This window comes from Candoia aspera, chromosome 4 (assembly GCF_035149785.1).
Source record: "Candoia aspera isolate rCanAsp1 chromosome 4, rCanAsp1.hap2, whole genome shotgun sequence".
Taxonomy (NCBI): Eukaryota; Metazoa; Chordata; class Lepidosauria; order Squamata; family Boidae; genus Candoia; species Candoia aspera.
In genome coordinates, this window is record NC_086156.1 from 49,438,593 (window position 1) to 49,457,241 (window position 18,649).

Genomic DNA, 18,649 nt, shown 5'->3' on the forward strand with positions numbered 1-18,649 from the left:
AATTACACTGCAATCATTTACAAGTAGTCCTCGTTTAACAACCATTCGTTCAAAGATGCTAAACGAGTGGTACTTATGACCAGTCCTCCAAGTTCCAGCCACCTGAGCACCTCCCCCACCCGGCAACAGCCTCCCCAAGGTTGCACCATGCCTCACACCATGCCTTATCTGCCTGCTGGCCTGCTTGCGAGCCACCTGGGATTTACTTAATAACCCATGATCCTCACTTAACAACAGCAACAGGGAGTGCCAGGATTGCCATGGCTAGGCGATGCAGTCATGTGATGTTGCACTTTATGACCACATCACTTAGCGATGGAAATTCCAGCCCCAATTACCGTTGTTCACAGAGAACTACCAGCACAATTTTAATGAATGCCCACTTAATACCTGTTGTTTTATACAGTTTTCTATTACACATTGTAATGTGGTTGTTTTAATGACTTGTAGTAAGTAATGATTATTACAAATTGCCTTATGTTAGTAAGGATCCTAAAGGGCAACTTACTGAATAAAGAAAACCTCATTTGGTGAGATGAACTGGCTAGTTTGTATGAGTCCTGTTTTACCACTTCAAAATCCAACTAATTGCTTTTGACATAATTCAGCAACTAGGAAAAAGTATGGTGCTTTTATGAATATTTATGTACAATTGCACCTTCAAATCAGTTCTCTGCTGATTTTCTTTTTGTCTTACAGACTCATCATTCAAGGAAAAGAAGCCAGAAAGTGTTTCACGAAGTAAAATCAAACCAGTTGCTTTCCACAAAGTCCTGGTAGGGTTTTTGAGTCTTTGGTTCACATAATTTGTAGCCATTTCTATGACACTTCACAGGAAGACTCCATCAATCCTCTCTGATTATTAGACAGATGTTGCAAGAAAGATAGATTTCAAATGAATATTAAAATAAAGTGTGGAAAAGCTGCCAAAGCAGGAAAAAAAAACCCTTACAGTATTGATATCATGAAATGTTTCCTTGTGTTCTTCATAGCTTCCAATAACAGATTATATTTCAAAACCTCTAATGGCATAACCAATAGGCAACATGAGCTTCAGGTCACTATAATCTGTTTATTCTTTATATACAAATGCATTCAAAAGCCAAAGCAGATCCAACCATAATTCTCTGTTGCAATTCACAAAAGGAAACACTCTTTGTGTGCTGCAATTTGTAGAAGGGCAGAAAAACTACATTATGTCACTTGAAGCATCAGTGCTTTCATTATTGAAAATGCAAATGTCTAATCCTTAGGATTGCAAAGAGACTGACTGTATCCAGCCAAAGTCTGATGAGAATAAAGAGCCAGAAAGTTTGCAAAATAAAATTTCCAGAGGTAAGAAAGTTCATTTCTCTATACCACTGTCATGCTTTGTTTGACCTTATCCCTTTTCCAGAGGACTGGAGCCCTCCTTGTCGAGTCCTGGAATTTGCCTTGGAGTTGGATTCTGCTTAAGGCCCTGCCTCTAGGAGAAAAGCATGTTTAATCTCTGCCCTTATAACTGGCTGTAAGTGCTTGGCTATTATTATCCTCATGATCTAGCTCACCCCATCCCGGGGATTTTCCTCTTCTGCAACCCCAACTCCACTCGGGGCAATAATCTTCAATGAAAGCTGCTACAAATATACAAAATACTTAGAATACCCATAACTAATCAGAGAATTCAGTCTAGGGTAGCATAAAATGTGGCATTTTAATATATTAAATGTTAAATTATTTAAATTTAATAAATGTAAATACATTTTAATATATTTTCAAATATTTTAATAATCAGATTATACATAACCTCACTGTAAACTTGAGTTATTTAATCACACTAATTTATCAAGTCTTCAGTTCTGAGTTTGGATATACAGAATCTCCATCAAGTTGGTTATCTGTACAGGCTTTTAAACTTTTTTTTTTTGGCAAAAAGATTGGAATTGACAAGATTACTAGTTTACCTACATGTTTAAAGAATAATTACAATATAGTCATTGCTTCAAACCCTATCCTGAACATTTACACAACACTTTAGAATGTTCTCAGCACTGTTTATTGCCTATAAGGTAGTTTAGTATTATCTCCACATTATAGGTATAGGGCTGAGAAACAAGCTTGCTTATCTAGTAAATTCATTATAAAGAATTTTTAATGAATCAGGAAATTCAAACTAGAATTCCCTGATTCATACTCTCTTAGACACCATGGAACACCTCTCCTTCAAGCCAAAATGTTCAGAAATAAACATTTTAGAACATAAACTGTTGAGAAATTAAAATTATCACTGGTAGGGAGAATCTCTATGATAACCGCCCAGAGTCACTCTTTGAGTGAGATAGGTGATGACTAAATTTGAAATATAAATAAATAAAATAAATAAAAAATGATTTTTTTTGCCAAGAATGATGCTTTTGTTTCAGACAATACCTGCTTTGACAACTGATGTACTATTTAAACAATGGCAAAAAGATATATCTAAATTTATATGGCAAGGGGAAAAACCACAAGTTAAATAGGTGTCGTTGTTGTTGTTGATTTGTTCAGTTGCTTCCGACTCTTCGTGACTTCATGGACCAGCCCACGCCAGAGCTTCCTGTCAGTCGTCGCCACCCCCAGCTCCCCCAGGGACGAGTCCATCACCTCTAGAATATCATCTATCCATCTTGCCCTTGGTCAGCCCCTCTTCCTTTTGCCTTCCACTCTCCCTAGCATCATCTTCTTCTCCAGGGTGTCCTGTCTTCTCATTATGTGGCCAAAGTATTTCAGTTTTGCCTTTAATATCATTCCCTCAAGTGATCAGTCTGGCTTTATTTCCTGGGGTATGGACTGGTTTGATCTTCTTGCAGTCCAAGGCACTCTCAGAATTTTCCTCCAACACCACAGTTCCAACACATCTATCTTCCTTTGCTCAGCCTTCCTTATGGTCCAGCTCTCGCAGCCATATGTTACTACGGGGAACACCATTGCTTTAACTATGCAGACCTTTGTTGTCAGTGTGATGTCTCTGCTCTTAACTATTTTATCAAGATTTGTCATTGCTCTTCTCCCAAGGATTAAACATCTTCTGATTTCCTGACTGCAGTCAGCATCTGCGGTAACCTTTGCACCTAGAAATATGAAGTCATTAACTGCCTCTATGTTTTCTCCCTCTATTTGCCAGTTAAATAAGTGTTACAAGATGCAAAAGAAAGTGGATAATTGGGTTTACTGGGTTTGAAATTGTATTTCACTGCTTGTTGTTTGGTCTGAATGAAAGAATGAATGTTGCTGAGAAACAAGAGACTTTTAGAGTTAGAAGATCACAACCTGAGGTTTCACTGGCATGGCTATTTATGGTACGATAAGGTTAATGTAGATTTCAAAAATCATTTTATTAGATGTGCCCTATTGAGAATATGGAATAGATATAAACCCAGGTTGTGCCTGAAAACACCATTATGGACCTCAACTCAAGAATCAGAAGAGAAACAGCAGACAAGGACAAATGGTTCATTCCGTTCTTTGGGAGTAATTTCCCAACTCCAGGAATTTGTTGTGAAGAAGAAAATAATTGCTACTATTTTGCTCCTGATGCGGGTGCACTATGTCGAGGCGCAAGCAAGCGAAGCCCCAGCACATCCATTTGGACGAGCAGCAGTTCCCGGATGTAGCAAATGGAAGTCAACAAGATATCACAGGTGACAGAGGTGAAATGAATTCCAAAAGATGTCAAACAGAAGAAACCCATGTCTGTGAGAAATGCTGAATTCTCTCTGAATTCCTTGAGCATAAAAAAATTGCTCTAAAACACCACCTGTTCTCATCATGAATGACGGTGAAGGGGCCTTAGAAGCCTTCCCTGACAGCTCTATGGGGACTTTTCCAACCGGCCAAATGGACAAATGGTTCACATATCAGGAATTATCTGAAAACTATCACAGGTAATTTAAAATTAAATCAAGAGAGCAATTAATAGCAGAAGGATATAGTTGTCAATGGTTTTCCCATTTACAGTTATCAGAAAGATTCAAAATTGACAAAAAGATTTAGGATATGGAGCAAAGAAAGACAGAATCTGAAATAGAATTGTGTACTGATGATGAACATATAATTGCTAAAATGTATAAACTTTTGTTGAAACAGAGGAAGAACAGGTTAAAGAATGTATGATAAACGGGCTAAGAATTTTGGTTATAATATACAGATGGACCAATGGGAAAATATGTAGTTAAAAGGGTTGAAATTTGGGTTGAAATTTACATTGTGGTATGGTCTTAAAGAGAATTTTTATAAAATGATGTATCATTGGTATATGATGCCAGAGAAATTATCCACAATGCATAAAGACACTGTCTACAATTAATTCCAATGAAAGAATTTTTCCCCTTTAGCAAGTAAATTAAAGAAGTTATGAAATGTCTGTGATAATAATAGCTATTGAAAATTGAGGCCAATGGTTCTTGGCCTCAGCCTGCTGAGACCAATAATTTTACCTACCAGTTTCCTTCCTTTCGCCTATCATTTTGCATAAATTTAGTAAATTGCCCTTTAGGGGGTGGGTAGGGGGATGGAGAGGGAATTTCAGGCTAACCCTAAAGAGTTGTTTTAAACTGTTCTTACATTCTCAGTTGGCCTTTCAGATGAGGACTTTGGTGAGCAAAGAATTAAACAGAACAAACTCCTTCTGCATGAAATATTTCTGAACATGCTTGGGAGTCTACACTGAAGACTCAGGGAAATATAGCCTTTATTCTTTTAGACTCATTAATGATGGTATTTTATTTATTTTTAAAAAGCCAATTCCAGATTTCTATCATGTCAGGTATAGTTTCAAGGAAATCAAGGCAGGGGCTATGGGATTTGATAATTCTCCCAGATATCACTCTCCCAACCCCACCTCTGTTCACAGATACCATCTAAATTTGTATAAGAAAAAAAAAAGATGTCAATGGGAGAAGGATGTTTTTGAGAATTTTAAGTTTTTGAAATTTATAAGCTTTCATTTCCTAAGAATTGTCCCCAAATCTCAGAAAAACCAAGCCCATTCACATGGGGTGAGTTTTGCCTATTTCTGTGTAGAAACAAAATATAAAACAGATTAGGACATCAGTTGGGAAAAAACAGAAATGGTAGAAGAGATCAAGCTGTATGCTAGTCATGAACAGATGATGATAATTGAATACAAGCCCAGAAAGTGTACTGTTGGTTGTAATAAAGAATTTGCTGCCTAGTAGCAAGTGAGCTATGTCAAGAATACAACAGACCAAAGCCAAACACCTATTGCAAAGAATTACTCCTCAGGAATTCTCAAATAGCAATCTTTCTATTCAAGCTCACTAGGTGACCTTCAAAAAATCTCATGCAATTTTCCTAGAAGATGGCTGCATGCAAAGTTAGTAAACTAAGTTTAGACAGATGCTTAAAATTAAATCTATTGGGTCACATTTATATTACCACCAACCAAACACAATTGTGCAGTTATAGTGTTCTGGCTTTCATCAGATGGGATAACCCTGTGCAGTATCAGCTGAGCCAGGACTGACTGTTTTTAAGAGCTGAAACTTTCTCCATGTAAGTCTTATACTACAGGGACAGAATGCCTATTATTCAAAGCCTTGTAGCATTTCCCTATGGCCCATTTGTTTTATTTTTCTTGAGTGGTTCTACTTTAAAGGGTGAATTATTACAAGATATGATAAAATGCTGAATGTGATTTCTAGAAAGGTTTATAATTGAAAAAATTGAAGAGAGACAGTAAACCTGAAGCAACCAATTTGTGCATAATCCCAATTTTAACCATACTGCTCTCCCATCATTAAAAACTTTGTTGTTAGGATTTCTGTATGTGACATTCTTAGCAAATATTTTACAAAACATGTGGATGGAATTTTTTCAAAAGGTAACCAGATGCAGTCACTTGACTTTGCAATAGATACAATGAGAACTCAGTGAATTTAGTAAGGGTTAAAAGTATTTTTATCTTTTTGGCAAATGGGAAAAATTTAGATATCCTGTACAATAGAGTATTTATTTACATACTCTTCCACTGAAATGTTCCCTAGGTTGGGTTACCCATCATTCATTCTTTCTCCCAGTGAATTATATTTAATTAATTTAAAAGGTGGTAGAAATTTTTCTTTGTCACAGATCAAACATTATTAACTGCATGATCTGTTTATAGACCTATTCTAAATACCCCCAATTGACTCACAAACTACTGTTATGAGAAAACCTGGATTTGTTAGAAAGATATGTTCCATTACAAAGGTGAAAAAGACACACGGTCTTATATGCAAATATTCATACCAACCGTTCTCTGAACATCATGTCTGAATTACACAGTTCTGGAGTTTGCACAAACAGCGCACTGGACGATTTTTCAACCAGACATTCTGGCAGAACAGCATTTCACCCCAGAGCAAAGTCGTTTATCAAAACAAAGGCAGAGAAACAACCTTTGTGGTCAAGAAGGTCATTATGATATCCTTTATCTTAACAAATGGCTTCCACCATCTTCATAGTTTTCTTCATAGTTTTCACTCAGAATACTCTCATATATTCAAGGAAAAGATTATTATGCTCTACTACTATATAGTACATAGTACTTTTTAACTGTTTGAGATTTGAGGCTAAAGTCTCTGCCTGCCGGAATCCAAAAGTGTAACTCCTGACTTGAAATCCCTGGGCAGGTAATTATTCCATTTCCTTTGTGGAGCCTCTCTTGTGGGAAAATGAGCCTCAGCTTCCTTCTGCTCCCTATTGTGTAAAAATGAGCTTCAGTCATTTGCTTGTTTGGAGAAGCAGGTGCTGTTTAGAGTAAAATGGCTTTCCCCAAACCTGCAGACATTCTAACCCACGGCCAACAGCTATGAAAGGATATGAAGGAAGCTGGAATTCAGTACATCTGGAGACCACCAGACTGGAGAAGGCTGCAGTACAAAATAAAATTAAACAGATCCAATTCAGCAGGACCTGTCACAGTTATAAACTAGGTCAGACTTCCTGAACAAAGGCAGTGCAGCATTAAGAAGGAAATATCCATCAACATTAGCAGTTTGCATTTTCTCCAGAACAAAAACCCACCATGTTCTTTGGGCATATGGATTTTGACAGTGGTCCAATATTACTGCCATCACTTCTGCTTTTTACATTTTAATAATGTCTTTGTTACAACAATTGCCAGCTGGATTTTTCAAGCCCGATTTCCCCATCATTCCTTGTTAACCCCCTTTCCCTGTGTATTATGTCCTTTAATTTTTTTTTTAATTTATATTTCAAATTTTATCACTGCCCATCTCCCTCAAAAGAGGGACTCTGGGCCATTATAAGCATAATGGACACATGATATTAATAAACTGTTCTGGAAAATTTGTATAAAGACACTATAAAATTGAGGCAAGTGGATAGGCAAATCTTTGCTATGGAAATCTGGTTAATTAAATTAATAATGCACTTAATGTAGTTGGTCAGAAGAAAAGCAGTTGTTCACCCAGTGGAAAACAGCTCAAGGATATTTATGTGGGGATCTTTCGCCAGGCACCCCCCACAACAACTCTGTGAGGTATGCTTAGATGAGGGAGAGTAACTGGCCCAAAATCACTCAGTGAATTTCCAAGGCTGAGAGTGGATTGAATCTGGACTTCTTCAGCCCTAGTTTACTACCGTAACCATTACATTGTTCTGACTCTTTTAAACAAGTAGCTTCATCCAAATCAGAGACAGCAGTAGTTAGAAAGCTGGATCAGAATTTGGAACATAGATCAAGCCTAGCTGCAGAATCTCACTCAGTACTTTGGACCAATCAGCCAACCTACCTCACAAGATTGATGTTATGGCAATAAACTTCAAAAACAAAATGGATCCATCACCTGATTTAGGGTAAGAAAAATTTCATTGGTCATGCCTATGTTAGCCCTCTATTGTGATGCAAAGAGTATTCTGCCCCACTGCAAAATAAATTCCACCTCAATAGTCTCCAGCCAAAAATCAGTTACTTCCATTTCTTCAACTAGTTTGCCTCAGAGTATATACTATTTTTTTTCAACAGCACCAAAACAGATTACATGCTTGTGTATACCTTTATAGCAAATCTGTTCAATTAATGTTTTATTTACACTATTTTAAAGAGAGAAACATTAAATTGCAACACATTGCAACTATTATCAATATATTAATACCAAAAACCTGACAATTAAAATGTCTTGCAGCAAGCTCCAGTCACTCCCCTCCACTAAAAAAAATTGGACAGAATTGGTAATAACTCAGGTCCAGCATAATTGCCAGCATTACTAAAATGCTAATATCTGTATAAAACAAATAAACACTGGCTGCAGCAACCGTAAGATAAAAATTATCCTTCTTAAGCACACATTTCAGATGCACCCAAAGTCACTAAAATAAATGGGACTGGATTGTGCTTACTCTTCATTATGAACCACATGCTTTATAAAAATTATAAATATATTAGAGCTATACTGAGAATCCACAATAAGACACAACTTGAGTTTGAGCCTCCTCCCAATTAAGATTTCCAACTTCAGTTTCAGAATGAAGTTCTCTTTTTTGTCATGCAATTATTTATGCAGTATTCATAACGAAAGCAAGAGAGAAATTTCACACAGCTTGGAGACAGTGTGAATGAATGACGGCTGGCAGGTAGATTCCTAAAACATTTCGACACTTTTCAGGCCAACTGGACATAGAGCCAATTATAAAAAGTGAGAAACAGTTCTGAACAAAGATCTTATTCAGGTTATAATGACAAGGGCAGGGAACGCGTAAGTAACTGAAATATACAGGGGGAAGAAAAGCCATCCCTGAAGCTGTCACATAACACATCTTCTCCCATCCAAAGTTCACATACCACCCCATTTTCATAAACCAACATTCAGTCCATTCACAAAAATCTTTCTGCCTCTCCCCTACAAGGAATGTGAAGGCATACAGTTACGCCAACCTCTCTGCTTTTTCCATTAATGCTGCCTCTGAAGCTGTTTTGCTTTTCATGGTACTACACAGAGTACAGTTACATTTATACCACTGGGCAGAATTTCCTCTCCAGCTGCACTGCTCGGGGTCACCTGCCTGTTTTGCCCTAAGGGTAGCACCTGCCCATCTTTACTTTTCTTGCCTTAATTTTTTAATATCCAATAGAGTTCTTTTTCTGCTGTATTCTGCCTTACTCTGCTCTGTATTCAGATCATTGGAAGATCATTTAAACCATATATTCCAATCCCCTGATTAATAACACATTAACCAATGTCTCTCCTCTACCATTTGATTGTTATTACCATAATATTACGAATGGGGACTGGCATCCTTAGCAGTTCTGTTATTAAACGCAAGCAAAGTTGGGTGATATGGTTGGAACCATTGCAGAATGAATCAGTATCTGTACTCATCTGTTTTAGGAAAGAAAATGGTACAATAACACTATACAAATAGCTAAAAAAGGGAAAACTTTAAGAAAAAATATCAAAATTTGGGGATCACAAAATCTGGACAATTCATTTTAGAATGCTATGAATTTAATGTCAGCCCTTCAGGACAGGCCACGTCAGGAAAAAGATTCCACAAGTCTGAATGGAACTATGTTTTTGATAAAGAGTATAGGGACAGAATCTTGAAAACCTGACTTTTTCCTTTACTCCCTCTTATGCTCTAGTGAATTAGGGATGAGTCAGACTGAGATTCTTCAAACTTTATTTCCCAGGCTTAATGCATGTTTTTTCCAACTGTCACCTCAGTCTAGTCTCTCCAAGGTCACCTCTGTGACTCTCTACACCTATGCATTTTAGATTTCAGTATAAATATACAGTATGATTTGTTTTTTTTTTTCATTTTTCCACTTGACTGTAACTCAAACAAAATGTAATCTTATCTGGTTGTAAGAGAAGAGTCAATGGCCCACTTCTGAAATTGGCTATGGGAGAATAACACACCCATAGAACTACCATACTTGGGCTTTTACACTGAGTCAACTTAAGCAACTTGAACCTGAAACCCTGACCAGGTGGGCTAGGGACTGCAGGCCCCTGAGCCAGATTACATGGAGGAATCAATATCCTTGCCAAAAGTCTCACTTTCCAAATCTGCTTATCAAGTTACAGTTTGGTCTCTTTAGGGATTTTAATTTTCTAGCAAGGAGGTAGAGTCTACAAGAGTTGAACAAGAATTCAATTACCAGCCAGCCCTTGTTGGAACAAGTTGCTTCTTTGCTGGGATCTGTCCAGAGTTCTGAAGAATTCTGAACTCTTGCTTACTCACCTATAACCTTCAACCTGACATGACCATCTATCTGTTTGTGCTCAAGACATCTATAAATCTTCTTTCCAACTGTGAATTTTCTTTTCACACCCCAATGTCTGACAACCCAAGCCATTTTTAATGGGAAAAAGGGCTACTTACCTGGATAGGAAGAGTTTACCCTGAAGTTTCAAGTCAGCAGCACAGTCATCTGACTGACAATTTCTTTCAAAAATAGTCTAGAAGAAGTCAGAAAACAAAACAATAATAGTAGAGTAGGAAAAACATTTAGACAAACCTCCTTTTTTAAAGGGAGCAACCAGCACCAGAAAAAATGGCTGATGTCTGTCCTAATATCTCCAGCAAGTGGTAGGGGAAAAAAAACCTTTCTGAAACACTAGAAATTTTTGTCCACCCCCATGGAAAATACTAAGCAGATAGGCCAAAGATCTAATTTGATAGAAAGCAGCTTTCTGTATCATGAACACTAAATATTTCATATCTCATTGGCATGTTAAAGCTGTATCCAAAACTATACAAAAAAGACCAGTCGACCATAAGAAAAATTCCAGCTTAGGGCAATACTTTTATTGGCCCAACTAAAGTATTACAAAGCAGTGTGCAAAAGAACATTGCACTAAGCTAGATTCTAAGCAAAAACATGAGAAGTGAAAAGTTTTATGCTGAAGGTTATCCTCACAGTCTTAAGACAGAATTTAGATAGAAGTAGTTTGAGGTGTAGTTCAACATGTGGAAATCTACTGAAAATGCCAATTTTTGCTTACATCGCCATATTAAAATATAAAAACTCAATATAAATTAACCTTAACATATGCTCTAAAAATGCCTAGAAGGGGAGACTTTAAAATGCAAAATGTGCAGTTCATAAAGGAAGCAAAGAAGAAGCAGCATTCCTTCAGAATGGATCAACCCTGAGGCACTGTACATGCCATTCTTCAGCATTCCTCAAAAAAGGAGCTTTTCCTAATGTTCCAACACTGAAAAGCAACAGGCCAGTTGCTTCTTACTATACGTAATCCCTGGGCTATTTACAGAATCTTCTAACATAATCCCATGAATTCCAGTGCAAGTACCTGATACCATCTCATTGATGACAACTAATTAACATTCCTGAACATTTCCCAGGTTTAAATCACATACATTGGTACAAAGTAACTGGAAGAGTATTTCCACTGAATGTCCTGGCAAATGAGAGCAAATTCCTTAGCAGCTATAAATGTAAAAAAGGATTCTTGCTATTAAAGAAAACAGGCATGTTGGTGTAAGGGGTGGGGGGCTAAGAACAGCTGTGAAATTCCTTTGACTACAGGAAAATATTTAATTCCACATCAGTGGGAGCCCATGTTGTGAAATGGTCAGTCCCAGGATGCAAGGGCTCCAAATTCAAAGCTGCTGATGAACATGAGAGCTTTAGGGGGTCAAGATCTGTCATTGCTATTAGCAAACACAGTGCACCAAGCAAAAACTAAGTTGCCACAATACTCCAGTCATTATAGTGGTGGTGGCGGTGGGCGATTAAGTGATAGTTATAGCACAAGATAAATCCTTCCTGCTAGACAGTTATTTCAGTTTCTCTTCTAGCTGTACCAAAATATACAGGCAAGATATAATAATTGTGGACCTAATCCATTAAATAAAAGGATACCATCTAGACTAGTATCTCATTATTTTAAAGACTGATGATATGCAGGAGTGATCATGCTTGGTGAAACTGTACTGAGTGTTCTGAAATGCAATGCAAGACTACAATTTACAGGTAGTCCTTGTTTAGCGACTGCCTCATTTAGCAACTGTTCACAGTTACAACAGTGATGGAAAAGTAACTTTACAACCAATCCTTGCATTTACAACCTTTGCAGGTCTGTAAAGCAAGGGAAAGCTGAAGTAAGATCATAAGCACAGTTGTGGTTTCACTTAGCAGCTGCTTCGCTTAATGACCAAGTTGCCAGTCCCAACTGTGGTCACTAAATGAGGACTACCTGTCCTGCTATCTATTTAAGCTTGCTTATGAGTTCCCCTTCATTTTGTTCCTTTGATGCAGCAAGGAGGCAATCAGAAACATTCACTTCCACTTTAGACTAATCAATTTCTTATGGCATCCAAGATCAGGGAAAGCTCTGTTAATATAAATATATGATCAAGCCTAGATCATACTGTGATACATAATTCTAGTTTGTTTGATAACCATGATTTAAACTAACCAAGTCAGGATGGAACAGGAAATTACCATTCATTTAAAAGTGATATCTAATGGCTCTGATCTTTGCTGACAGTATATGTATGTCTTCAATAAATTATATCCAAGCATGAATTTGTAATATTTTCTTGCCTGGAGATCTGGGGCAATGACTGGTCAATACCTTCAATCTATAAAAAGAATAGTCATAGTCAGTGATGGAAATTTCTTTATTACTTGTAAAAAGTAGCATGCTACTGATTTAAGAGCTACATTAACTTTATTGAGTGAACCGTGATTTCTTTTTTTCTTTTTTCAGCTCAAACAAAACACTGAAAAACACATTGCTTTAACAAATAGCAGAGTGACACTCACACAAGGTCTGAAGAATGCACAGCCCTAACAAATTTCATAGATTCATTCAATGAGAATCATTCATCCATTCTGGATGAAAAGGGCAATAAGATTTATAACGGTGCTAATGACACTGTCCTCCAAACTTCCAGATCCAGCAGCTATGTCAGTGTTAAAAGGCAACACTGAAAAAACATTCAAAACAAGACAATTTCTACAGGAAAGAAAGAACAGAGGCCTCTTCTCATCAACTTTTTGAATTGTCCTGAATCGTAGGAGGGAAATGCTGAAAACAGAGTGCTTTCTACTACCCCAGAAGCATAGCCCGTAGTTGACCGTAAGGCTTTAAGACCAGTGTTTCTCAAACTTGGCAACTTTAAGATGTGTGGACCTCAACTCCCAGAATTTCCCAGCCAGCATGGGTGGCTAGGGAATTCTGGGAGTTGAAGTCCCCACATCTTAAAGTTGCCAAGTTTGAGAAACACTGCTTTAGATTAAAGGTGCACAACCTGAAACTGTTGGGCCAAGTATATCTCCCAAAGGCTTCAGGGATTCTTGAAGGGGGCAGAAAATTAAATGCATGACTGGGCAGTAATCATATACATTATGTTCAGTTTTAATTAACTGTATGTAAATGAAGATAAATTATTTTTTTATCCTGGCCCTCCCCACCACTTTGAGAAACGGGGGTCTTGGCCTTTCACTTTACACCCAAGTGCAGCCCTTGGCCCAGCATTTTGAAACAGAAAGGATTTTTCTTCCAGATAACATGGCAATTGTCTTGGGAAGCAGAGTTTTGAGGTTTTTTTCCCCTGTTCTATGAGGGCTGTTCAGATTTCCAGGAGCAAACTCCTGTTTGCCAACTAGGAGACCACAGCCAATCCACTTGGAAGCAAAAGGTCACTGCCTTCCAGCTGTTTAAAGGAACAATCTGCAAATATTTGAAATGCTTTCCTCGATATTCAATATAAAAATAATAACAACAGCATAGTTATGACCATTTAGTTAAGTAAAACAATCGCAGACCTTTCAAATATATGTAGAAATAAAGCTACTAAAAGTTGAGCTCTAAAGGAACTCCAACCAAGTCAGTCCTTTTTTCTCTCCCACATACTGGCCTGGTTTATTAAAGGACAAACAGTGCCAAAAGCTCAGATCAATCATATTGTATCATAATGCTGGGTGGGATCATTTTTAGATTTCCTGGCATGGAAAACATCAATCCTGTGCCAATATGGGGCTCACCCTGGCCACTGAATTCCAACACATGAAACCTGGCATGTTTATGTGGATGGGACTGAACGCCTTAGAGATTCCACCCAACCAAAAGGGGGAAAATATTTCTAATTAGACAAAGAGGGAGGGGCAGGAGAAAGCCATTTCCTATAATAAAGGAAAGATTCATATTTGGGACATATTGGGAACAGCAGAGATGCTCTTTGACTGAACAAAGCACATGCTCAGCACAGCATTTAATCATATGATTCTCACTTGCCACAGATGATCTAAAACAGGGGTGGCCAATACGTTATTCAGCTACAATTGCCATCACTCCCTAACACTGCTGGCAAGGGCAGAGAGGACTTATAATTTAACAGCTTCTGAAAGCTACATTTTCTTCATCCCTGATCTAAAAGGTAATGATCTAACACTGTATCTGTCAAGCTGATTATTATCTTCCCCACCTCAAGTTGCATTACTCTTTTGAATTAAAACCAGGATGGTCTACACATTAGCCTATCTACTCCCTGGCCACTTCTTCAGTTATTCTCCCCATTGTACTATAAACTCTATTTCCCATGGGACTTCTCTCTAATGTATTTCCTTACTGCTGTCATACCAGAGGAGACATTGACTGGGAAATTCTCCATATAATACTTCATGCTGTAATTAATGCTTAACATTTTAGCATTTTGAAATTTGCCATGAAATATTAAATGGAGAGGGACATGATGAAAGGCACTGAGGAGGTCAGGCTCCAGCATCTATATAACAAAGTGCAGATACACTTCTTCATTCATTTACTAGTGGAATTATCCTCTAATAAATAATGAAGGGGGCAATATTGTAATACGTATGTGAGCAACTCCCACTGGACTTAATCTAGCTTAGTTTCTGAACAGACATGGGGCTACTTTCCATTGCTAACCCAAAAGAATTTCCCTCACTCTGCTCCTATTTCTACTACCTTGTATGTGCTTCCAAACTGCTCCACAGTCCCACAGTCTTTTGGAATGAATCTGGAAGGAGTGAGAAAAAGAATCTATTCTACTGGTGATTACTGTCTTGTTCGCAGAATGAAACCAGTGGATTCAGCCTATGTCTGGAATTCTGATCTAGGATTAGTACATCAGCACTTCTGCAACCATGTCACATAGCCATAAGGGGTGGAAGCATTGTGAAGAGATACCTAAAGAAACTGTATGAAAGCACTGCTTCTGTTTATCCCCTACTAAATGCAGGAAAGTAATTTTAAATACTGACTTTCACAGCATGGCCAACCTGAATATTCACTCAGAAACGGGAATCTCAACTTTTTCCCAACACAACATTGTTTTTTTTCCCAACATTGCTGATGTTATTTACAGGAATATCTAACCTGGTTTCTCTGAGACATCTTCTGTCCTTTTTTCCATCGGAGTACAGGCTTGAGCGCAGGTAATTCTTTTTCCTCCTTTTTCACAATATGTTCCCCAAGGCTATATGTAGCATCAAACACAATTGGCGATATTACATCTTTGACTCTTCTCTGTAAAAGATGAAATTAAAAAGAACAGTTTAACTCAAAGCACTAAGGGGGTTTTGCAGGCACATTCCAGGGCATTCTCTTCTTGCATCATCTCCTCTTTCATGTATGTTATTTCTTTGTGCGATTAATTGTTCATTTTTTACCCTTGATTCTAAAAGTATGACATTTTCCAATTTCAGGTTGAAAACTGGGTTGGAAGCTGCCATCAGCACCTCCAGTAGCTCTCATCAGCTTTTCAAGTTCATCTCCCTTGAGAGCCAAAACTTATTATTTGCACTTTAGTAGGGCTCATTATTGTCATAAGTGATTCATTTTCCTAAACAGAACTTTGTGGGGAAGAGGGCCAATATACCTAAAAGAGATATTATACTAAAATTATAAGCTGAGCCAAGTTCAAATCATGGATTCAGAACACATGAAGCTATTTTCCTTGACACAGCAATTCTGTGCCAAAGTTATGACTTTAAAGACCTTTTCATAACAGTATAAGAACCAGGCCAACTATCCATCAAATCCACTTCAGCTGTTCACTGAAATCCCACCAATAACTATAACAAACCATTATACCGTAAAGCTAGTAAGACCTGAAACTAAATGTGCACAGTGCTCCTGTTCAGGATATCTTTTAAGATATTCCATTCCATTTCTTCTTCCCCATAGTTTTCCATTCCCCCACCCACCCAAATCCTCACTGGAATAAGACGTAAGAAGGGGATTAACATGTCCCAAGCATATTAAATGAAGTATGACATTTGGAGAGTAGCTGGCAACAACTAGATTCACTGTTCTGCTCACTGCTTGAAATTACTGCATGACGGTAGGACAGCTAGAGATAAAAACAGTTATGACCAATTAAGACTGTCCTCTGAAGCATTCAGCTCCTGGGTCTCTATTTACAGCTACTGACTGTAAAAGAACCCAGAAGAAGGAAAAGAAAAAAGAAGCAGCAGGCAAATAGAGATGGACTGAACCTCACAACACTCAGAAAGAATTTGCTGAACTCTGAGAAAATAATGACTTCGCTTACATTATGAAAAGAAAAGCAAGCTCTTCATTTAAAAATTAAAATAAATGCATTTTGCCTCCCTAACAACAAGAGCAAGGGGGCCATCACAAAAAGTGAGAAGGCCATATTCCATTCTCTCTCTTCCTATAACTTGGAGCACTGCATAACTGATATTATTTACAATAATTCAATTACATTATTAGTAAACACAGATGGATGAGTGCCAATATCATTGGAGCTAATATGTTTTTGAACTTCTTTAGGAAAATATTTAGTCTTGAAAAGCAGCAAAACACAATTTTAAATACACTGAAGAGGGCTACTGACAATCAAGAAGGAGGTATTTGTGCTCTGGAGTACAAGGAACTGAACAAAGATCTAAGGCAAGCTAAACCCAAATATATTTAATAGGCACAGAATACTGAATTTCCATTTGAAAAGGAAGCAAAAAATTGAGAGGAGGAAGAATATAAGCCTGCTTCAGCTACTTATAGCTGATAATATCCTGAAGGACAAAGATGGCTTCCTGGCATCATGAGTAGGAACAATCCTGTGTTAAGATTACAGAAGTGGCCACGATCTTTCATTAAAGTTCTAACCAGCTTGGGACCAAAAATTCCAAAGCAGTCCACCAGTAAACTGGGAGTACTATGTTAATAAATGAGAGCATCTAGCCAATCTTACCTGATCTTTTTTAAGCTAATCAGGGTTGGATTCGGTTAGCACTTTGGCAAGAGACCACCAGGAAGTTATCGGACAGCAGACTAGACTTACAGTTTAACCAAATATGGCAAATCACTGCTGTATTATTATCAACAAAACTATATGGGTAGGGACCTTTCACCTTTTCATGTCCAGATAGTCACCCAGAGTCAGGTTCAGCTCGGGTTTTTATTTTTAAATACTGCTGCAAGTCCAAAGGACTCGGTAGAAGAGAAATAATGTTATGTGGTTTGTTGACAGGAAGTAAGTCAAGAACAATCATTACTGTAGGAGAGGAACTTGTGTCAAAACCTGAAAGAAGGTACAGCTGGATCTGTCCTTTTGAATACAAATGAATTACTAGAATGAGGTAAGAGCAGAGTAGCCTTTCATTATGTAGAGAGGAGAATCATTCAGTCTTAAAGAGAGTGGATACTCCAGGCTTATCTGTTTCTAATCAAGAGACACACAAAGAATATTTTGTGTATGTAACTTTTACAGTTCCATTTTGCACAAAACAGCACGTTGGCCTAGCTAGTATCCAAAACTTTATGATTCAATTGTTAAAATGTATGAAGACATCACTAATTAAAGTGAATGGAGCAGAACTCCATGAAATTTTAAAAACTTGGCTGCTACTGTTGCTTACATTATACAAAGAAAATAAAAATTAGATGACAACAAATGTATTCAGTTGAAGAAAAATGGTTTTGTATTTCTTCAAAGTTTCTAAATGACTAGATGATTATGATTTAATAATCCACTAGATCCTTTGTTTAGACTACCCCATGATTCTAAATTAGTGTGAAACTCTCTATTATAAATGCCAGCCACTTGGGGAGTGTACTGATTCACTTCTTTGATGAAAACTGTGACAAGCAGAAGCCAGACTATAATCACATTTGTGGATATCCCCTTCGAGAGGGCCCCAGAGAAATATTTTTTCTTCAAATCCCTTGTCTTTAATTAAGCTTTTTCCATACAAATTACATCAATAATTCATTGCATCACATATTTTGCTCCTCCAGTTGATCTCTTTATTGAATACTGAGAGAAACAAATTTCTGGACTCAGTAATGCAATATGCAGGCAGTTCTCCTGTCACCTCATACAAAAATAAATACATAGCTTATGTATCAGGCAATATCACTGTTCCGAGGACCAAACTTTTTGTTGTGACTTATTTCAGTTGAACTTCCAATCCTCCCGTTCTTTGTTCAAATGTCACGTACATGCTGTAAACTACTATTAAAGCCTACAAACCTTGGAATGTTGTATTTTAATTTCCCTGTCAAGAGTTAATTGCTCTATTCACAACTCAGACTTGGATGCGAGGTAGGTGGGGTTTACTATTATTTCATCAGACTTTAAGCAGACTTCTGTTTAGATTCTGCTGAGTCCAGTGGAACTTGTGGCTCCTTCATATATCATTAAA

General features: G+C 37.5%; 1 protein-coding gene across 1 annotated transcript in view; it reads right to left on the reverse strand.

Annotated features, from left to right (window-relative positions):
* ITGA9 (integrin subunit alpha 9) overlaps positions 1 to 18,649 on the reverse strand; it is a 245,912-nt gene that overhangs the window by 97,862 nt on the left and 129,401 nt on the right. The window contains exons 16-17 of the mRNA XM_063304073.1: positions 15,357 to 15,506; positions 10,369 to 10,445 (exon numbers count right to left, since the gene is read on the reverse strand). Coding sequence (XP_063160143.1) covers positions 10,369 to 10,445; positions 15,357 to 15,506 — 227 coding nt within the window. The remainder of the gene's footprint in view (positions 1 to 10,368; positions 10,446 to 15,356; positions 15,507 to 18,649) is intronic.